This window comes from Carettochelys insculpta, chromosome 21 (assembly GCF_033958435.1).
Source record: "Carettochelys insculpta isolate YL-2023 chromosome 21, ASM3395843v1, whole genome shotgun sequence".
Lineage (NCBI taxonomy): Eukaryota > Metazoa > Chordata > Testudines > Carettochelyidae > Carettochelys > Carettochelys insculpta.
The window spans coordinates 6,667,460-6,690,903 of NC_134157.1; the positions used below are offsets into that span (position 1 = coordinate 6,667,460).

Sequence of the window (23,444 nt, forward strand, 5' to 3'; positions counted from 1 at the left end):
ATTTCACAGTGTGGGATAAACACGTTGGGAGCTTGTTTACTAGCTGCCCAGTTGTTTCCATCACACACAATGATTTTTCAGATAAAGTAGCAGAGCCCAATTATCTGCCTAGGCTTTGCAGTAGCCTCTATGTGTGTGTCTCCAGCTGGCAGAGCCTTCTGAGAGCTGTTAGAGGAGTGGGAAGCTGGGCTTTGATCTGCTTCTGTATTTGGTGTTTAAAACAAGGCCCTTTATAAGGGAAAACTGGGTATTCGGAATCTGTTACACGCAAGGAAGTTTCCCTTTGATCCTCTCCTGTCTCCGAAGGCAAAACCAGACACTTATTATTTCACGGGGAGCAGAATGAAATACAGAATGAAATTTGGGCAGCATTTTCCTTCCCTCTCCACTGAAACGCAGGGAGACATAAGAGCTAAGCAAACAGGGAGCCCTGGAAGGGAAGCATATCGCTGCGGCTTAACCATGCCTCTTTTGAGGCTGAGATGCTGCCAGAAAATGCCGTAGTTTTAAATTGTCTCTCCACGTCTGCACCTATTTCACCAGCCAGCGTGACTCGCCTTGCTGACAGCAGCAGGCTTCAGACACCAGGAGCTGCCTGTCAAGAATCAAACGGGAGACAAAAGGTGATAAACCAAACATGTCATTTTTCATTGCTTACACTAGCAAGAGGGAATAATCAGTCTCTCCAGGCTCATGCTTTTTAGCAACGCTCAGCAGGGTCCCCACCCAACACAGTGAATGATTTCTCCTTCCCCCACATCTCTTGCCACCGTGTTGAACTCTGATAGTGTGACTGCCACGGCTCCTGAAGTTGCTCACAAACATCCACCTGCTTCTGACCATGTTCCCTGCGGACACGTGATCCTGGAACTGCCCAAAGCAGAGTACCTGCCTCTGAAGGGGCTGTCAGTAGCCACAGTGAGAAGCACTTTGGCTTAATCCCATGGGGTGATGGGGAGGTGCCTAGTTCAAGGATGTGTCATGGTTATAGGCATCACCCAACAGCACTGAAGATGGGGCTCTTTGGCGTAGTTTAATTTTCACTGTGGGAACATAGTGTGAGTGAGGGCAAGAGGGCAGTTATGAGCACATTCCAGGACATTTTCTGTCTTCATTATGTTCTTTTCCATGCTTCTCCAGGCTTGCAAGTGACCAGAAATTAGAGCTCTGCAGTAGGCAGTCTTGACTTAACAGACCTTCATGGACAGAGAGCTGGAGCAGAGAGTTCTATTCTCACATAGAATCATAGAGTTTTAGGGCTGCACGAGACCTCAGGAGGTCCTTGAGTCCAGCCCCCTGCCCAAAGCAGGATCAACCCCAACTAAATCATCCCAGCCAGAAGCTGGCAAGATGGGAATTAAAAACCTCTAGGGATGGAGATTCCACCGCCTCTCTAGGTAACACATTCCAGTGCTTCACCATGCTGCAGCCTTGGCTCAGAATCCATCTATATTGTGTAGCATCAAAGGCAGAACCATGCCATGGTTGGGTCCATTGGTGGCTCTCCATAAGAACATGGGGAACACATCACAGCCTGTGATGGGGAAGGAATGCTGCGACATACCTGTGTGGGATTTCTCCTGAAATGCACCTGCAGTTTCCTTATTGCTGAAGATTGTCCCTCACCACCTTATGATGTTATGTAAGCACTCCTCAAAGGTTGAAGCACTTGCTCTGCCATTTCTTGGAGCTTCTTTGCCTTCACTGTGTCCCAGAAAGAGACTGGTTTGTAGCCCTTTTCATACTGAAGGGATACAAAATGCTTTCCTAATGGTGTGGCCAGACAGGGCCATTTAGATATATCTACCATGGAGGCCCCATTGCTAAACAGAACACGAGAATACTCTGCAGGAAGCTTCTTCTTTAGCAATTACTTGATAACGAGCACGGCGTCTTCATGTCACCCTCCTGTTTGTGAACCCGTTGATGGCTGTCCAGCCCAATTCTGGAGCTGCAGGTCTTATCACAGAAGGGGCAGGTGTTGGTAGCTGTTGGAGGACTGCGGGGCAGTTTTAGCCAAACTTTTTCTTCTTCTCTGCCTCTCCTTGTCTTCACTGCAGGAAGCAACCTAGTGGTCTCTAACTTCTGTAACTTCCCAATAATGACGAGGCAAAATGTGTCTTAATGGATGGAAAATTAGGGCAATGATGTTGAGGCCTGGCCTACACTACAAAGTTAGGCTGACTTGCTTTGCCTCTGTCTACTTATACATGCGTCTTTGCACTGAAATTTGTCTCCCACCACTCTAAGTGCCCCATTACCTGACACAGTCACACCTCCTTTCCTGTGGTCACAAAACAGTAGTGGAGGCCAGTGTTCCCTGTAAGCTGAGCACTTGGGCAACTGTCCAGGAGAGATTCAGGTGCCGTTTAACTAATTAACAGAGCACCCACGTACAGTCGCCCGTGTTTCTATTAGTGGTGCACATCTATATGTGCCTTGGTGCACATAACAAAAATTATTCTGCCTGTAGATGGAAAAAATTAGAGGAGACTCATAGAATTCTAGGGCTGGAAGGACCTCAGGAGGTCGCCTAGTCCAGCCCCCTGCCCAAAGCAGGATCAACCCCAACTAAATCATCCCAGCCGGGGCGTTGTTAAGTCAGGACATAAAACCCCCAAGGGAAGGAGATTCCACCACCTCTCTAGGTAACACATTCCAGTGCTTCACCTCCCTCCTGGGGAAATAGTTTTTCCTAATATTCAACCTACACCTCTCCACCGTAACTTGAGACCATTGCTCCTTATTCTGCCATCTGTCACAACTGAGAAGAGTCTCTCTCCATCCTCTTTAGAGCCCCACTTCAGGCAGTTGAAGGTGGCTATGAAATCACCTCTCACTCTTCTCTTCTGCAAACTAAACCAGCCCAGATCCCTCAAGACCAGGTGACAGGTTAAAGCTGCAGAAATGATCTGTAGTGTTTCTTCAGTCTTTCCAGACCTCTCCTTGGATCCCATTTGTGAGTTTCACAGCCCAGGAGGCACTGAAGGGTGGCAGGTTGCCCCCAAGGCGATATCAACCCCTGGTGCACTGTGCTGTGAATCGACACCAGCCAGCCTGGTGAGTGTGCACCATGGCAATGCAAGAGGCCACTTACGCAGCCATGCACGTAATGTGTTAACCGTGGCAGCTTTCCGGTCGTAACTCACTGTGGCAAAATTTTATCGTGCCGATGTGGGCTGAGATCTGCCTCCCCCTTTTCTCCTCCCTCTACGGGCTCTGCCTAAGCAGCACGCATGTGGCCAGTTCAGCACCAGTGTTGTCTGTAAGCTGAGCACTTAACGCAGCCACCCCAGAGAGATTCAAATGTCACCCAGCTGATTAGCACAGCACTCCCAACTGGCAGCATGGGTTTCCACTGGTGGTGCACGTAATGGAATTTATTCTGCCCCTGGATAGAATGAAACAGAGGGAAGACTGGTCAGCTCCGGAAGCTTTGGCTAGCAGAGCAATGGCAGGTAGGGCCATGACTTCTTTTTTAATAGCTTTCTGGTAATGGCACAAACGCTAACGTATCCATAGTGCAAAGTGCAAAGATATGCACGCGAGTCGATTTTCATCAGCTCAGCTCAGCTCAGCTCAGCTCCGCCTGTCCTCCCTCATGCCCCAAACACATGCCTCCTGTGGATTAACAAAAGCCCAGGTAATGCTGCCAACCAGCACCCAAACAGCAAAGCTCTGCATGTGAATTTAGTTCTTAATGAAGCTGTTGTAAGCAGGACTGTTGGTGACTTTAAAGGGTATCACTGGCTGTACATAGAGGTCAAAAGGTCAAATTTCAGCACTCTGCCTCAGAAAGGTTGCTGGCTGCTGGGTGAGAGCAAATCTTTGTGCTTGTACAACTTATTTCACAGGTGCTGACTTTCTCCTGCCTGGGTAGGATCTCCACCCCCTGTGCCCCACAGCTGTTCTCGCCATGCCTCTTCTTGTCCTCAGCTCTGCCCCACTTCCCACAGCACCTTCCACCTGGCTGCTGATTGGTGGGTGCTGAGAACCCACAACATTTTTCCCCTGGGTGCAACAGCCCTGGAGCACCCACAGAGGCGAAGCCTATGGCTTTTTCCGCTCACTAAACTGGTATAAACTAGAGCAGCAGAGTCATTCTTTGCTGGTGTAAGCTACAACTATGCTGGAAAGGTTCAGCAATGTACAGCAAGGCTGCAACATTCGCAAGTGTAATACTCGCAAATTCAATTGTTTGCGAGCAGCTGGTGCTTCCCTGGGGCTCTGGGTGGGGAACACCAGTGGCTGCTCCTTCCCCCAGGGCTCCTAGGGTGGAGCACCGGTGGCTGCACACCCAGGGGCTGCAGGCAGTGCTTGGCATGGGTGAGGCCGGGGTCTGGGGCTGCAGTACCTGTGCTGGAAGTTGGGTGGGAATGGGGCCCAGCTCCAGCAGCTGCGGTGCCCACATGCCCCACACCATAGTGGCGGCTGCTGGCCCCAGCCTGGCTCATATAGAGCGGGGCACCCAACCCTGCCTCCAGCCAGGGGCACAGCATGGCCACTGACCGGCTCCCCACAGCCCTGCCGCTGGTCTCCGCCTCCCCCGGCTGCTGCCCAGGAGCCCGGGCGAGTTCCTCTCCCCCAGCCTGGGGTATAATGATATTCGCGAAATTCAACATTGTTGAGGGTTCTCAACACTGAACCCTCATGAACGTTGCGACCCTACTATATTTGTTACTACAGTAGCACTCTCCCGGTGGAGCTTACAATGCACAGGCTGTTTCTCCAGCAGCCTCGCCCTGTATGCATGGGTTGCAGAATGTCAGAACAAGCAATCATGGAGCCAGCGTGCGAAAACCAACCTTGAACAGAGCGGTGATGAACTTGGAGGAGCTGCAGGGCTCGCCCACCCACCCACTGCAATTAGGTCTGCCACAGTGCAGCTGCGGCAGCAGTCTTCTTAACTTCCCCTGGACTGCGATTGAGATAACAGCTCTTACATCTGTTCCTAGAGGCTGGGCTTTTTTCGATTGCATCTGATACAGCCTCACCGAGTAATTGAGTGTTTGCGAGTGAAAAATTATCTCCCTGGGTTGGCCCTTATCTTGACAGCAAAGCAGCTCTTTTAATTTAATTTTGTTTGGAGCATGTGGGTAACAAATTTCACTAATCGCTCTGCTGTCGTCCTCCGCATGGTAACCAGGCTCGTATGTCACAGGCAGTAAAATGTAAACACGTTGTTGCTGCTGGAAGCACGGAGTGGGAGTGGGGGTTGCTGCCGTGGCAATAAACATGTCCATTAGCTCTGTACATCTGTAATGTGACGGGGTGAGATCATTGGTTTCCTGGCTAGAATGAAAGGAAGGGTAGGGTGACTAGTGCCCCACCTACCTTGTAAGAGTAGCTAGCTTTTACAGGGGCCTTTCATCGGAAGATCTCAAAGCACTTTGCCAAAGAGGTTGGTATCAGTATTCCCATTATGCTGATGGTAATCAGAGGCACAGAAGCTACATGGCTTGCCTACCTTCATCCAGCAACAGAACTGGGGAAGAGATCCCAGGTCTTCTGATTCCCAGTCCAGGGCTTGCGCTGCACCATCATAGGTACTAAAGGAGTTGAGAAAAAAAGGATGGGTGTGTGGTTAAACCGCTGATGTGCGATTCAGGAAAACTGGGTTCACTTCTCACCTTGGTGCTAGACGCCCTATGGGCACTCTTGAGAAGGTTCCTCTGTGTCCATCTGCAATGTAAGAGATACACATTTCCTACTTCACAGTGGCTTGTTGAGGCTAAACTGCCTGACTGTGTGATACTCACATGCTCCAGCACCATTGACTCTGGCACTCAGGGTGGGGCCATCGAGTCTGGTGACAGTGGACTCCCTGGAGCCAGTAGCTGTGGATGATGGCTTGGACCTGTCCTGTGCGCTAGATACCTTTGAGGCCATGCAGAGCCTCACAGAGCTTATGGCACCCTCCTCCTCCGAGCCACAGCTGCCTCTCAGGACCATCTGTGGCACCATTCCCAGGCTAAGACCTGGCACCATCGCCCATGCCTTTTGCATTGGTCTCGGCTGCACTGGCAACAGTAGAGCATCCAGCACCAGTGGCAGGACACACAACACCATTTCTGGCACACCTCTGGCCCTGTCCTTTGCTGCTGGCACTGAGTGTACCTTCTGCAGTGCTGGCACAGAGGCATTGAAGGAACCGATGGTGTGGGGTCCTCCTGGCACTAATCGCCAGCACCGTCAGACTCTACTCCACTGTGGTCGGTGTTGGAGTACACTTCTGCCTTGGTCTCCCAGTCATTTGTGTCCTGAAGCTTGTGGTACCATTCTTGCTCTCAGCATCCTAACCAGAACTACTCTTGGCACTGCTGCCCCAATTCATCAGCGGCACCAGTGCAGGCCTGGCCCCGACACTGGTAAGCACCTATGAAATGATCCCTTTGGCCTCCATGGGAATATCACCAGAGCCAAGGGCAGGACCTTCCATTGAGGGATGCTTCAGTGGCACCATTAACCTGTGCCATGCCATCAACCTCTTCGGTGGCCCCTGTTCCTTCCCCAGTGCTGAAGATGTCTGTGACTCGTGATGTCCCATCTGCTGCAGTGCCCCTCCTACCCCATTTCCTCAAGACCAGCCCCATCTGGGAGACATCTCATATGACCCTCAGGAGGACCCAGCTCCTCTTGGAGCATCTTTATCTTCATCCTTGGACAAGGCAGTGGTGGATACCTCTCTGTCACCATCCTCTGGGAACACTAGGGCATACCGGGACCTGCTGCAGGATATGGCCGAGGGTCTCAGCCTACAGGCTGAGGAGGTGGTGGTGAACTCGGACCCGACGGTGGACGTGCTGTTTCCAGAAGGTTCAGCCAGGGTGGCCATCCCTATTATTAAGACCATTCAGGCCAACAAAACACAGAACACAATGATCTGGTAGCAGCTTTCAAATTCCTGAAGGGGGGCTCTAAAGAGGTTGGAGAGAGGCTGTTCTCAGCAGTGACAGATGGCAGAACAAGGAGCAATGGTCTCAAGTTACAGAGGGAGAGGTGTAGGCGGGCTATTAGGAAAAACTGTTTCACTGGGAGGGTGGTGAAGCATTGGAATGCGTAACCAAGAGAGGTGGTGGAATTGTGCTCTCACCCTGCCTTTCTCCAAACGGTGTTGTCAGCATTTCACGTTAATCAAGACCTTTTTCTCCCTGTGTTTTTTTCCTAAGTTTCATGCCACCAATCGTGATCAGGCAGTACAAATCACTGGGCATGTGACAGACCGTAGCCTTCTACAGAGAACAGACCCGATTGTTCCATAAGTCACCGCAGCTGTTCATCGCTGTTGTGGAACACGTAAAGGGCCTCATGATCACATCTCAGTGCCTTTTGTTCTGGATCACTTTATATACCAGGATCTGCTGTGGCCTGGTTAAGATTCTGGCCCCACTGTTCACGGTGCATTCCACCAGGGCACAGTCCTCCTTGGTGCTTTACCTGGTACAGGTCTCTTTCCAGGACATCTGCAGGGCAGCAGTGTGGTTCTCTGTCAACACCTTTATGATGAATTATGCCATTATCCAGCAGGAATGGGATGCCACTGCATTCAGCCAGGCGGTTCTGCAATCTGTCGCCAGATGAGGTCTGACCCCTCTTCCACTCACACAGCTGGGAAGTCACATATGGGGATGCAGAGAAGTAAGCATTCCAAGAAGAAAACGTGTCACTCATCTCTGTAACTGTCCTCCTTTGGGATGTGTTCCTTTTGTCCGTTCCAGACCCTCCCACCACCCTTCTGATGGACTCTTCTGGCACGAAGGAACTGAGCCAGGGTCTAGTCAGTAGAGACAATGCAGTGTTAGAGAGGTGTCATCACATGGGGTGCCACAGCCCACCCGATGGGTACCTCTAGGGAAAAGTCTCCCGATGACCCCGTGGACATGTTGGCATGCTCAGGAGCAACACATCTCGAAGAACAATGGTTGCAAAGGTGAGTAACCATTCTTTTTCTCTGGGCAGTGACTGCACAGGGGACACTTAATGGAGAACAAGATTTTCTCTCTGGGCTGAGGTTTAAATTATGCTTATAGTGGAAACTAATTTCCACCTTTAAGGAGAAGGTCTCAACTCTGATATGACCCAGCAGTGGTAATTTTAAAAACTGGGCAGTTTTTTTGTTGTTGTTGTTCATTTGTTTTCAAACCTTCATCCCAATAGAAGAGTTTCCATTGATTTGTGTGAAAGACAAGTCCAGTAAAAACAACTACTGTCTTTAAACATACAACTGCATTTCCAAAGTGATTGCGCCTCAACCAATTCAGTGACGAGAACATGAAAGTGAAACCGACTTCATTGATTTTAATTGTCCATGGCCAGAGAAATGCAAAAAGTAAACAGCATAGAGAGTGAGAAAGGAAATTGGATTTGTAAAAAATTCTTTCCACTTCAGTACACTAAGGTGCTTTTAGTAACACAGGCAAAGGAATTTGTTCTCAATATATGATTGAGTTGAGAGTGTCCCTGTAACTTTGGTATCAATCTGCCTGCATGCTGATCACGCAGGGAATTTTCCACACTTAGGCTACGTCTACACTAGCACACTACATTGAAGTAGCCTATTTTGATGTAAGAACATCGAAATAGGCTACTTCGATGTGTATCGTCTACACGTCCTCCAGGGCTGGTGCCGTCGATGTTCAACGTTGAAGTAGCAACGGAGAACGTCGAAAGGAGCCACCCTGGAAGGAAATGCGGAGCATCCACATACACAAGCGCTGCCCGTCGAAATAAGGGGCCAGCAAAGCCCCAAGCTGCTCCCTTAAAGGGCCCCTCCCAGACACACTCGGCCTGCACAGCACGAGATCCACAGAGCCGACAACAGGTTGCAGACCCCGTGCACGCAGCATGGACCCTCTGCTGCAGTAGCAGCAGCAGCCAGAAGCCCTGGGCAGCTGTTTGAAATAGCCAGCTTTCCCAAAGGGGTCCTCATGCAACCTAGGTTCACAGACTTTAAGGCAGGAAGGGAACATGGTGAACTAGTCTGACCACCTGTATAGTCCAAGCTAGAGAACTTCCTCAAAATAAGAGCTTCTCTTTTTAGGGGAAAAAATTCCAATCTTGATTTAAAAGCTGTCAGGAAGAATCAACCGTGACCTGTGGTGAATTGTTTGAGTAGGTAATTACTCTGGCTGTTTACAATTTATGCCTCACTTCAGGTTTTAATTCATCTATCTTCATCTTCCAGCCTTTGGATCATATTACACTTTCTCTACTGTATTTAAGAATATGTGCTTAAATTTCTTCCCCATATAGGTACTTGTAGACTATCGTCAAACCACCCCATAATCTATCCTGGATCAGTGAAAGAGGCTGAGCTCCTGGTGTCTATGGCTGGAAAACGGATTTTCTGATCTTTTAATCGTTTTTGTGGCTCTTTGCGGGACCCTGGCCAATTTATCAACATCCCTCTTTAATTGTGGATGCCAGAACTGGATACCTCTAGTATGTGAGCAACGGTCACTTCAGTGCCAAATACAAGATGGAATAACCTTTTGACTTCTATTCTCAGATGCCCCATTTATGCATCCTTGCATCACATTAGCTCTTTTGGTCACAGCATCTTACTGGAAGCTCATCTCAGCTGATTCTCCACCACAAGGGTAGAGTTCTCCACTGTTAAGACCGCTATGTGTAGCCTATGTTCTTTGTTCCTCGAGGATCACTTACACATAGCTAAATATCGGAGGGGTAGCCGTGTTAGTCTGGATCTGTAACAGCAACGAGGGGTCCTGTGGCACCTTATAGACTAACAGAAAAGTTTTGAGCATGAGCTTTCGTGAGCACAGACTCACTTCTTCAGATGCTCATGTGTTAGTCTATGAGGTGCCACAGGACCCTTCGTTGCTGTTACACATAGCTGTATTCCCACACGCGTTGTACGCTGTGCAGTTTACCATGTGGCCCAGATCTTTGTATTAGTGACCTGTCCTCTTTGTTGTTTACCTCTCCCCCAGTTGTTGTGTCACCTGCACAATCGTCCAGTGATCACTTCCTCTTTTCTACAAGGTGACCGATGACAATGTTAAATGCAGTGGGGCCAGAACAGATCCCATCAGCTCTTCAGTTCTGTGAAAACACAACATGTTTTCTCACCACCAGAAGTTGCTCCAATAAAAGACGTTACCTTACTCGCTCTGTCTGTCTTTAACATCCTCAGACCAAGATGGCTACAACACTGCCTATCCTTAGTCTAGTTGCACATTATAATTGTGATCAAATCATGATCACTGACACTTAAGCTACCATTAGTTGTTGGTTCTCTGATCAGTTCCTCTTCATCTGTCAAGAAGAGGGCTAACACAGAATCCCCCCCTGTTGGTTGCAGCACTTTTTGAATAGGAAACTGTCATCTATAATACATGGCAATTCTAACAGTGTTTTAGTGCTGAAAACGTGAGACTTCTGGCATAGGTCATTCAAATTGAAGACACCCACAGTCATGCAGCTTTTTCCCTCCACATTCTAGATAGGGTGGGCAGAATTCAATGTTTGTTCATCATTTTGGTGGAGAATATTGATGTTTATTTTAAGCACTATTTAATTTTCACAGTTGCCCAAAATTATGCGTTTTTAAGCATTTTTTCAATTTTTATCTATTTAAATGTTGTGGGTAATTATGTAGGGTCAGACAGTGGGAAGGTATCAGGCAGTGATTGTTTAATGATGGCTGCTGAGATTCAAAACACAAATTACCAACATCTTCTGTCAAAATATACACAATAAATAGCCTTAAATCAGACACTAATAAGTTCTCCAGAAGCATTTTTTTTCTTTGTGCTGACCTGTCAGTGTTATTTACTCTGGATAGAAATAGTCTGCCATCAGTTTGTGTGTGTACAGTGAAATCAGTGTTTACCAATACAAATCTAATCCATCCCATCCTAATTATAGATAGGTGTGTACAGTCAGGCTCCTTCTCTGCTGCTGTATGGGGGTCTGTACTTGGCTCCAATACTCGCCTTTTGTTTTATCTGTTGGGATATTGACTTGTAAGTGTCTCAATCTGTTTTTCTTCTGAGATTTCAGCGACTTCATTTTTGACAGCGGGAGCAGTGTACAACTCCTAAGCAAACTCTGGGTGTGGGTGAGGCTGGGGGCATTTGCTGCTTGAGCTAATTAAGCTTAACCCCATTTCATAATTGGGATAGACTCCAAGCGGCATCAGCTCTGCCTTGCTCGTCTCCACAGTGTTGCAGTTGCTCCATTTGATGGGCACAGACAGCTGGGCTGGCAGTAGTCCTAAATGTAGGAGTGTGGCCCTGGATTTCTGAGCCTGTCATGCATCTCTCTCTGTGCAGATAGGTCCTGCATTAGCCGATGGGAAGTCATGTTTGTGCCACCCTTTTTGGAGGCAATATCTCTGCTGCAGCCTGCTAGCAAATCAGCTGCTCCCTCTCTGAGAACGTCTAAGGATGCTCTGGTCAGCTTTTGAAGGAGGTGGCAGTGCTGGGTGCAAAGAGATTGATATTTGGGGCCTGACAGAAATATTGGGACCACAGACACTCCTGTGGGTGAGGGGAGGTCTTGGGAGCTAAAGCTGGCCCTGGCCTACCTACTATCTCCTCTTCCCCAGCTCCTTCTCACCAGCAGATACATATCCCAAGGACACCTTCATCACATTCTACAGACCTCCTCCATTCTACAGTCAGGCCGTTGTTAGAGTCCTTCCTCTTAGCATCAGGAGAAGGAGAGGGGAAATGGTGCCCAAGTTAACCCTGTGTTGGCAGAGGACTTAAAGCCGGCCCCTCCTGCTGATCAGTGTCTAGCACTTTCTTGGTTTGCGTCATCTTCGGGTACCGCATGAGTCCAGAGATGTCCAGTTTCCTGTCACGGAGGCTCAGCCTCCCTGCAGGGGTACTGGGATCTTCCTTGCTGGACACTCAAGACACTGCCACTGAGCAGCAAGCGCTCAGTAGGAGGGGAGCTTCTCTGGGGACACGGGGACTCCTGCTGGTCCTACCCAAGAGTTCACCTGGTGGTTGTGGCTGTGGGAAGAGACCTCTCCCCACATCCACGAAAGGAGAGCAACTGCCAGAGCCTCTACTTGTTCCTCATCCATCCATTTCTTCTCTCTTACTTCCCCCTCCTTCCTCCACCGTCTGTTTCTCTTTGCCCTGCCTGCTGGCTTCCCCTTATTTCTCATTCCCCATCCTCCCTCTTGTCATGACTGACTCTCCCACACCATAACTCTGCCGTCATCAGGCCCCATATTTGAAGCAAGAGAAGGAGAGAGAGCAGTATTAGAAGTGTACTGAGTACAGCCCCATTTATGTAACGCTCTGGGCATTCACACTCAGAGTGCCTAACCTGCTGAGACCCAGGGTATGCAAACCAGATTAACAAAGACTTCAGGGGACTTGGACGTTGAATGCAATGCACAGGGAAGGAGTTAGGCACCTCTGCAGCATGGGCTCCCGGGAGCTGGCTGAATCCCGGAGCTCCGTGGAATAACACAGCCAGGAGCCAAATCAGGGCACTGAGGAAGGCCCCCAAGTATGCTGTGTTCTCTGATGGGAGCTCCCTTGTGAAAGCTGCTAACAGTTTCATCTGCAAGTTGTCCCAAAATAGCCTCTACCCCTTTACGCATGCCAGTAAAAGTAGCTCCAGCTCTAACGGAGGAAGTGTCAGCAGGCTGATCTCATTCATCCATGCTAGTGTTAGCAGTCGTGTTCGCTCTGCCCTTAAGCAAGATTGAGCTCTTAATAAACATGAATATTTCTAGTCCTCCCACATCTGCCTTACTGTATGTTTCTCCTCCTCCATCTCGCGCTGTGACCAAGTGGGGTGTAAAGGATGTTATTCCCTGGTTAGGCTGCATGTGCAGAAACCCAAGGTGGGTGCCTCAGTTTCCCAAACCACAGCCTCAGTGCATAGTGGGGAGGGGAGTTTCGACAGCATGTCATTTCACACATAAGCCAGGCCCTCCAGCTCTTTGTACCCTGGGCAACCAGGTGATACCTTTCCTCCCCGGCAGTAAGACAAAGGAGGGAGGAGGGCCTGGCTGGTTTGAATTTTTGAATTGGAACCGGGCAGTTGAGTGGGGCAGTCTCGTCGGGCTGCAGAGGGAGGAAGGAGGACCAGGGCTCCAACTCGGGGACACTTTCTGGGCACCCTCTCCCCAAAATGCATTGTACTGACAGCTTCTGGTTTCTGTGCTGAAAGTTTGTTCTACACTGTGTCCCTGTCACCTGATAAACCTTCTCTCCCCCCTGCGGAATGAGAGTCACCTCTGACAGCGGGTGGGATGTAGGGCCTGGGGAACCCCCACTCGATGACACCCCCATCTGCCTTACTGCATTGTTCAGCTCCTCCTCCATTCCCACCCCATTCACCTTTTTCCTCCTTCAGAGCTATCCAAGGGCACCAGTCTCTGTAAAGAGAGTGCCTCAAGCTTCGTGCTGAACGCCACACCAGGGCAGCTGGGACACAGTTCCGTCCATGCAGCCAGCGAATGTAGGTCAGGACTGGAGAGTGGCTCGGACCAACCCTCCACATTCTGTACCTCACCAGAAAGCTTGGGAGGGAGGCAGTTGGGGAGCTGAGCTCTAGGTCAAAGTGGTTCAGGTTTGACATCGTTCCACTTGGCACTGGACTGAATTCCGTGAGAGGGAGGCAATGACTCCCTGCTGGAGAGAGAAGGATGAACGCTGGACCCTTCAGAATGCCCCACCGATTCTGCAGGGATCACACATCTGTGCTTACTCCAAGTCAGGGTGTGGTCCATGGGCTTGTGGCTTTCTCTCTCCCCTCACCCACCCCCATGCTCCCCAATTCCCTCAGACATGCAGTACATTGCACTGCCCCTCAGGAAAGACTTAAGGCTGGGGACCATGGCTGGAACCAGGTCTGGAGGAAGCCTGGCCTGGGACCTGGGTGTGGAGGACGGTGTGTGGGGTGGGGTGAAACTTGGGAGGAGATGGTCATCTTCTCTGGGCACATGCTATGGGGAGAAGGGCAGGGGATCTCAGCTCAGAGACAGGCAGGCTATCTGGATATGGGATGGTGGCTCAGTTTCCGGGCTGCACGCTTGGAAAAGATGGGGCGGGTGGGCTTTGAAAAGGGGACTGGTGGGATAATTGTCACGGGGACAGTCACTGAAGGTGGGAGGGGAGGTTTGCTTGCTAGAACTTCTTTGGCCGGGGGGGAACAGTGCTTTGGCTGAGCATGGGTGGGGTTCCCAGCTGGAGCATGGAGTGTGTTCAGGCAAATGGTTGGCTTGTGGGTTGTGTAGGAACCTGCCAGCCAGCAGCTATAGAAAGCAGCGTTGCGTTCCCAGCGGGAGAGCAGCCTTCCAGCATTGCTGTTACTCTTTAATTGTTATTTGATTTGATTTAACATGATCTCCTGCTTGTAAAACACCTTGAGATGTTTCTGTGTGGGAGGGCATCAGGAAATGGTGTTGTACTGTATTAACGAGCCGCTGCTGGAACATAAATGATATAATTAGAGGCAGTGAACTCACTTGACATGCACGGGACAGTGGAGTGCTTTGGAGGTAGTAGCCCTCCTCCACATGTCTGGAAAGTGGGATGGCAAGTGCTGTGGGTAGGGACAGGACACAGTGTCAGGGTCATTCTGCCATTTCATTTGCATCACAATGATGTTTGGGGGCGGATGACTCCTTGCCCTCCACCCCAGAGGTGGCTGCATTTTTGTGCTGCCAAAATTCCAGCTGAACCATGCTCATTCCCTTTTAAAAGTGCTTCTTTCTCACCAGCGGGTGACTTTGCACACCTCCCACTGATGTGCATGCTGTAGGATTTGCAGCTCGGTTGCTAGGCAGTTCAGGAGGTTGATTTCTACATCCCAGTCTTTCCTGGGAGGCAGAAATGAGTTTTAATATCTGAGCAGTCTTGAAACATTATGGATTAGATTAGTATGTCGGCAGGAGTGGGGCGGGGGGGAATTGGAGAGTGCTTGGCATTTAACACCCACCTTGTGGCCAGCGCTACAGGCTGTGCACTGAGAAAGATGGAGTAATTAACATTTTTTTTAATAGACTAATCTCCCAAGTATGTAGTTGAGCCTGATTTAGAAACAACATACTGAGCAGGCAGGATATGAGTACTGCTCAAACTCCGTATGTGTTCTGTATGTATCTTTTCAACTTCAGCAGAGCTGCTGGTGCCAGATCAGAGATTTTCCGCCCTTTGTGGCAAGTAGTGGGGCTAAGGAGGAAGCAGTAGAAGGAGGCAAAATTGGCAGCACATGTAAATGGTATTTTAGACATGACATTGGGCTGCGTGTGGAGTGCTTGTTTGCAGAGGTGGCTTTGAATTTATCTTTGCCTTGGAGCAGATGCGCAATTTTCAGGCCCTTTGCAGGCTGCTTCCAGAGACGTGGCAGAAGGAGCTGGGTGTCCTCAGGCAGACCACAGCCAGTCTAATTGGCACGTGTGTTAAGAAACACACACAACATGGAGGAGGGTGGCTGTAGGCACTCTCTGACCAAAGTGGCAGCTGCTTTTACATACAGACTCAGAGACTTCTGCGGGGAGGTTTTCTTGCAGAATTTTGTTTGTGTTCCAGTTTAATTAAGCAGTGGTTAAATGAATCAGGAGCAGGAAGAAACTCTTCTGCAATTCTGGCACACAACTGATTGGTTTGCTTTTAATTTCCTTGCTCTCAAGATGGGGAGTGGCAGAAGAGGGCCCCAGTTCCTTCATCAGTTCAGGAGTCGCTCCTTTCCTCCTTGACACATCTCTTACATTCCCTTCCTTAGCGCTTCATTTCCACCTTCATCCCTCAGCCGAGCTTCTCAGTTCCCCCCTGTAACTTTTCATTTTCAAACCTAACCGAGCAGATTGTATACAGACAGACTGTGTTCACGAACCTCTAGGGCACCCAGGAAGGCAAAGCTGTGGTGACTCAGCCACTTGGGCAGATAACACTGTGGGAGGACTCCACAGAGCTGGGCCCGTGTCAGACGTTCACCCCACGAAGAAGTGTTAGCTCTCCAGCTCGGGCAGGGAAGCGAAGTCACAGAGCGTTAAAGGCGCTTGCTTGCCCAAGGCTGCCTAACCTGGAGTGTAGGTACCATGAACTCTCTCTGTGGATGCTGCTGCAGCATGTTACAAGTTTCCCAGGGAACGCTGGCCTAGCCCTGATTCAGAACGCAGGAGCTCAAACCAGAGGAGGGAATGTTTGGTGCAGAGCGGCAGGACTCACGTGGGCAGCTACTGCAGGTATGTTGGAGATGTACCAGCCCTGCTTGTCACATGCGTGCTGCCAGCTTGACAAGCCTGGAGTCGTGGACAGAAGGGCCAAACTCCGGAAGTTCATGGCTTCCAGGCTCATGCCTCACACTTCTTGCCCCAAGCCCTGCTGCCTGGTTTGGACTTTGCTCTTCTCCCGTGTGACACAGACACTATCAGCAGCAGGTGCTGCATGGCGGCCCCCAACCTTGCGTAGATACAGACTGAATATCGATGCAAACACGTTTGGCCTCTTCCCTGCCATGGCGGTGGGAAAGGAGGGAATTGTTTCTGGGGGTTTGCTAGCTTATGGTGTGTCAGGCTGGGCCATTGCAGAAGTGTGGCTGAGAGGCCGAGGATGGAGGGCTCTAGAGAATATGGCAACCCTTCTGCTACCCCAGCAGCGCTTCTCTGGTCTGCCTGCCTCCCAGCCAGGTGCATAGGAGTCAGGGGAAGCTGCTCTGCACAAAGGTGCTGTGATATAATCCCCCCACCACCACCAGATGAAGGGGAAAGCAGAGAGGGAATCCAAGGCACAAGGTGGTCTCTGCTAGCTCAGTGGCTCCATGCTGCTCCCTGGTTGGGATCTGCAGGAGCTTTCAGCTGGCAGGAGCTGTATGCTGCTGTGTGGGAAGGAGGCAGGCCCTCATCTCTCTCCTGCTGGTCCTCCTGCTGCCCAACATTGACCCTCGTTCCCTCCAAAGCTGCCATTTCCTGCCACTGCCCTGCTTATAGAGCAGAACCCCCGTGCCAGCCTTTTGAGGGAGTCGGGCCTTGCAAACTGCTGTGCGGTCAGTGTGGTGGCAGTGCCCAGCATGGGGGAAGAGATGGGCGGAAGACGTTCAGAGCAGCAAAGCTTGGCTCTGCAGCCTCAGTCCTAGGAGAATGCAATGAGTGCGGGCAGGGATCGCAATGCCTGGTAATTTGGGTACTGCTAGGGCAAGGTTTGGGGGTGGATTTTTTGGTTTGTGCCTTTCAGACAAACACCGATGCCTTTAGTTAGTGGCTGGTCATAATGCCTCCATTTCCCTGTGGTTTTGAAGCAGAGGTGCACAAAGTGGGGGCAGGATCCCTCGGGGACATGAAATTTCATAAGGGGGGTGCAGCATGATCAGCTGCTGCGTCTCAGGCTCATCTATCTCATTAAATGTGTTCAAATACATTACTGTTTTTATGTATGTGTATTGCTGTTTATATACTAATTACTAGAGTGTTTACATTGTACATACAGTAAACTCTTTCATATCCAGCAGCCCTGGGACTGGGAGGTTGCTGGATATTCAAATATTCTGGATGATAGAGAGCTATACCCAGCAATGCATAACGCTAAAGGAAAACAAGATTAGATACTAAGAAACAAACCAAAATGTCTGCTGAGTACTTTATTTGTCAACAGTAGTATTGTTGACTGTACACTAGTATCGTATCTGCTGAATTTATTTCTGTTTGCTTTCACTAGACAGTGCTTATGGAAAACATAACAAAGATTTGCTTATGGTTCAGATGCTGGTTATTTGAGAGCTCTGGCTGATGGAATGCCGGATGTGAAAGGGCAGCCAGGCAGCAGTGTAAAGACTTAACAAAATAATGCATTAGGTGATGAGCTTTCGTGGAGCAGACCCACTTCTTCAGATCTGCAGATCATGAAAGCTCATGACTGCTGGTTTGTTTTGTTCATCTGTATCCTAACACGGGTATGAAAGAGTTTATTCTACTTACTTTCATACATGCACCAAGCGTTATTTTTTTCCCCATAGGAACATAACTGATATTGCTATCGGTTTGGATGGCATTAGACAGGTTGGTGTGGGGGAGGACAATGTAAACACTCTAGTGATTGCTGGGATGAATAGTGGGGCTCAATGTAAAAAGTTTGCTCACCCCTGCTTTAGAGAACTGGCACTAAGCTGCTGATCTCCAAAGGGGCGTTTGAAAACAAGTCAGAAGTGCTGCTGCTGAAGCATTTGACGAGCAGGCAATGGGATGGAAGGCAAGAGGAATTCCCTTCTGCTTAACGAGCGAGGGAAGGAGCCACTTATTCGGTTAACGCTGCTTAGAACCTGGCAGCAGACTGGCCTCAAGCACTGAAGAGCTGCGTTGGAAATCCAATTTCTACTCAAACACAAGCCCCGTTGTTGAGGCTCAGTTGAACAGAACCCCCTCCCCCTCCCACCTTTGGGCGATGGTGTTTACTGTTCTGGCTGTTGGTAATTAGATACACATGATGGAAGCCAGCAGGAAAATGGAGCAGGATGGGGGAAGAGGACGTGGGGGGAGCAGCAGTGGTCTGAGAGCTGCTGTAGATTGGTCCTTCCCTCCTGCATTGAACCCCATCCGCTAGGAGCTCATCCAGATGCTTAGTCCTCTCCCTAGCTCCAGCTTTTAGCTTCTCCCCCAGAAAAAGAGGCCGTTGGGTTTGGTGCAGCAGCTGACAAAAGTCTTTTGGTTTGCGTGCCACTTGCTTAAAAAAAAAAAAAGGTTGTGAAGCGAATGGGTGGAACAGCAAAAGCCCAGGCATGAGTGGGGCACATGCTGCACTCCGGGACCCTGGCTTCCCTGTAAGCTGAGTGCGTGAGTGGCCAACTGGGAGAGATTCAGGTGGCTCCCAGCTGATGAGCAGAGCACCCCCAGTGGGCAGTGTGTGTTTCTACAGTGGGGCACATCTGCACATGCCTTGGGGCACTTAACAAAGTGTATTCTGCTCATGGATGGGGGTAATAGAGAGAACGCTACTGACAACCCAGGAGATTGGGAGTCAGGACCCCCAGTTTCTGTACTCCTGGCCCTTCCACTGACTTATTTTGTGATCTTTGGCAAACCACCTTACCTGTGACTCCATTTACTTGTCGAAGGGGGGTGGGGTGACCCTGGCCTATCTCCTTGGCATTTGGGGTTAATGTTTCTAAAGCCCTTGAAGATCCTGGGCTGAAAGGGGCTTTATAAGGGCAAATTAATACAAATTTGCCAATACTCTCTAATCTGTTGTGGCTCAAATGTTTCCGCTCTCACCAATGTGTGTCTGTTACAAAAGCATCTAGGGGCACCAACCAGGATTGGTCACATGGCCATATAGGCAAGACAGTGCCTTGGAGGTTTGTAATCTAAAACAATGGTGGGTGACCAGTGACCCCTCGGGGTTGTGTGTGTGGCCTGTGAAACCTTTTGTTTACTGTTACCCCTGTGCAGGGTTGCCAGATTCCACTAGTTTCCATAAGGCAAGAGACCGTAAAGTGAGGTATGTGGTGATTGCACAAAGCATTAACGGTGAGAGCCATGTGCTCCCTGTGCTTCCCATCAAAGTGCTGCTACAGGTCAGTCTGCACACCCACAAATCCTTGGTTTACAAGCAGAGTTAGCAAAGCTCCCTGCTCCAGGAGACCACTTTGGTCGTGACGTTCTTGCAGCTCGCTGAGCGAAAGGAGTGCCACTCCTGCAGCTTGCTCACTAGCCTCGGTTGCCCATCGCTGAGCTACAGAAACACGGCAGGGAAAGGAGGCACAGAGGAGGGAAGTGGCTTTCTCAAGCTCACCCAGCAGGTTGGTTGCTGAGCTAGATGTTTGGGTGTTGTGTTGGCTTGGAAGTGAGGCAAGTGCTTATGCAGGTCTGTGGGGACACATGGAATGTAAAACATTGTGTAAAATACCCATTTCCTGACTCTTCTGTCCCCTGTTGCAGGGAGCTGTCCAGCAGATCAGCGGTTCTCATTCAGTGCTGCACCCCTTCCTGAGCCCTAAAATTTGTTTGCAAACCCCCGGGGTGCTTCAAAGAACCAAAACCACATAAAACCCAACCTCTGCGTTTCTGGTGCATATCTTCCCATTAGCTTCATATTTGGCTTTGACTCTGAATCCAAAGTAAAGGTGATTCTCTGTTCTCACCCCAGTATTTCTCCAAGCATGGTCGATTGAATTATGAAGCAAAGAGCACAGAGTATATTGGTGGATGTTTCTCTTAGTGTTTTCGATCAAATGCATTTCGAGTCTCACTTTGCAGATGATGGGATTGTGCGGAGATGGGGATTGGAAAGCAGACTGAGTTCCAGACATCAATAGCTGCCGCTGAATTCTGAACAGAAATGGAATCAGCTCTGCTGGGAATTCAGTGCTTTCTGTCACTCTCAGAGAGTCTGCATGATGGCTCAAGTACATTGAAGATCTGTGCTCTCGCTTGATTGTCTTTATTGTCTCAGAAAAGTTCCACGATGCTACAGGGCTGCATCCCAAACATCCCAGAACCGCTAAATGCAAGGTGGTCGTAGGTGAATTTCAGTGCTGGTGCAATCTGTTAATAGGATCACCCTGGAGCATGAATTCTTCTGACCAAGAACAGCTACAACGCATGCTTCTCCTCCTTGCCCTGCTAACATGTCCCAGGGCTGCCGCCAGCGAGAGGGGGACTTGTTCTTAGTGGCCCACGCACTGTTTGGTCTCTCTGGAGAGGGACTGCATGGGTGCCAATTGTGACAGTGCCTCTTGGAGCAGTGGGTGAGCACCACAGGCTCCTTTCAGCCTGGAGTGCCAAGCAGCTGGCTGATGGTAGTGGCATTTCGTCACTTGTCCCAAAAGGAGACATTGGTCCACATTGCGTTTCTTGGGACAGTCCACCGACCCCCATGATTCACCAGCTCGTTGACTGTGTCCATTCCCTTCCATTGTAGTTAGCTAATGAATTGGCCTCTCATGAGAAAGCCAGTGAACCAAAGACCTTGCTGGGCCTCCTTGCCACCCTGTTATGCTTCAGGATTTCATGGCTGATTCTGTCCCCATGCCAGCTCCTGAGCTGCAAACCACTGGGTTCTTTCACGTTATCCCCTCCACTAAAATATATTGGAGTCAAGGCAGCCATGCTCACCCTGTGCCACAGTCCAAGCTGAGACAGGGCATTATTTGTGGCAGCTGCTGAGCTGGGCTCTCTCTTTGCAGAGGCATGCCTGCACCTGAATTTCTGTTGAGGTATTAACCCTCTGCCCTCTGTGATGTTAGACACATGGCCCACAGAGATTGAGGGAGGGCTCAGTGTGACCCACGCATTACTCTGGGTCTGGCTGGGATTGGGGTCCTTCATGTGTTGTTGGCCTGAACAGGAGTCTCTCTTGCTACTGTGGGAAAATATTCAAAACAACCCTTTCAGGGAGTCCCTTTGTAGCTGCGTTTTGAGAGAAGCAATAAACATCTATAACATAAAACTCCCCTTGTAACATCCACTGGCTCTGGTTTGCTCTGCACGGGTTGTTTTCTTGCTCCTTGAGTTGACTGTTCAATGTCAGGAAGTGTAGGGATGTTAATAATTAGCACCTAGGCAGCACGTTGTAATTAGTGCAAGATGTAATAGCATCCAATTGTACAGCACTAGGTGTAGTTAATGATAGCACACTGGAGACAGCCTTGAGACTTCACTTGTTATTTTTAAGACTCAACAAAATATCCAAAGCAAGCCAAGTGTGAAGACAACTGATTCAGTAGTTATGAAAATTTGTCTGCATTTCCGTACATGAGGAGTGATGGGGAGGGGAGAGCTTGGGTTGCTCGTGCCCAACTTAAAGCACTTTGAAGAAGTCACATTTGCAAGCACTTAACGCTCTGAAAGCAAACCCCCTTTAAAGTGGCTCAGGTTGGGGCAGCTGAGAAGTGGAGCATCTGGAATTGCCCCCCACTTCTGGGGGACTGTATCTAAGGATTGCAACCAATGCCGGAGGTAACGGCGTGGAAAAGCACTGACATAAAGACATTGGGGGTATGTCTCCAGGGTATTCGTAACCTGAGTCTGGGGGACCTCGGCTTGTGCACTAGCGTTTCCAACAGGGGCAACATGTGGGGGGATGTGGGGTCACATGGTGCTGCAGGGCCCCCTCCCTGCAGAACAGCTTGTCCCAGGAGTGGAGTGGGGTGGGACAGAAAGAGGCAGAGGCAGGAGTGGAGGAAGGTGTGGGAGCTACTCTGAGGGGTGGCTGCTTTAACTCCCCTGGGAGAGGCAGGAGCTGCAGGGTGGGGTGTCTGTTTCCCAAGGAGTTGAGGGGGCTGTTGGGATGGGGGAGTGTCTCAAGCTGTTCTGTGATTGTCCATTCCTGCTGATGGGAGGCCGTTTCCAAGCTTGATCATCCACCCAGCATTAGCAACCTGGATTTACAGCAGCTGGAACTGGGTCTCCCTGCTGTGCCACCAGGACCATGTGGCATTACACACACCTGGTTCACGTCTGCAGCCTGCTCTGCATCCCCACTGCAGCAGTGCAGGCCTTGGGCCTGAGTCACAGAGCAGTGTGGGGTTTGATCCTCCCCCTGCCCCCAGCAGGGTCCTAGGGCCCTCTTCAGTGTTCACTGACCTGAGTCAGACAGATTCCTGTGTGGACTGGGGAGTGCTTAGGCTAAAACCTGAGTCAGAGCTCAGGCTTAGTGTGCTAGGCAGACACACACGAAATGTTCTTTAGACTTTAACACCACTGAAGTGATATTTTTTCAGACGTGGCTTGCTTTTAACTGCAGTGCCTTTCAGCATGAGGCATCAGTAACGGAGGCATCTTTATAGTAAAACCTAGTGGAAGCTTTGCACAGTTTCTGATGAATCTAGCCTCACAGCCACACAGGGGGCCAGCAGGTAGGTGTTCTCCAGAAGTGAGAGATGAGGGAAACCGAGGCAGGTGACTGGTTGAGTAGACAAGGCATTGCAGGGGGATTAGGAAAACCTGGGTACAATGCTTGGCTCAGCGTCAGACTTCCCTGAGTTCAGATAAGTCACTGGATCTGCCCTGTGCCTTGGCTCCCCATCTGTAAAATGGGAACAGCCCTTCCTACCTCAGAAGCTTGTTGTAAGGCTAAAACCCTACAGAGACTGTGAAGTGCTTAGTCTGTGTGGAGGGGTAATATCCAGAAACAGAGGACCCAAAGAGTTAGATATGATTGCTCTTGGCCATTTGTGCTGCTCATGATGGCTTAGAGGTGAATTGGAGCCACATCTTTCCCTTCCTGTGGCAGCTGCTCTCCCCGCATGGGGGGCTACATGGATACAAGCATGTCTGTTTGCCTTTCAGGCTCTTTGAAGAGTCCAGTGAACAAGACAGCCCTGACGCTGATCGCTGTCAGCTCCTGCGTTCTGGCCATGGTGTGTGGCACGCAGCCATCCTGCCCTTTGACGGTGAAGGTGACTCTTCATGTGCCCGAGCACTTCATTGCAGACGGTAAGACCCCAGGAATGACACCTGTGGCCTCTTGGGACACTGGCATCTCCAAAGCCAGTCCAGTCCATGGAGCTCTAAG

At 50.0% G+C, this 23,444-nt stretch overlaps 1 protein-coding gene across 2 annotated transcripts in view; it reads left to right on the forward strand.

The window, feature by feature from the left end:
* Positions 1-23,444, forward strand: part of ASTN2 (astrotactin 2) — a 708,908-nt gene that overhangs the window by 257,876 nt on the left and 427,588 nt on the right. For both annotated transcript variants that reach the window (XM_075015031.1, XM_075015030.1), the window contains exon 6: positions 23,219-23,365. In XM_075015031.1, coding sequence (XP_074871132.1) covers positions 23,219-23,365 — 147 coding nt within the window. The remainder of the gene's footprint in view (positions 1-23,218; positions 23,366-23,444) is intronic.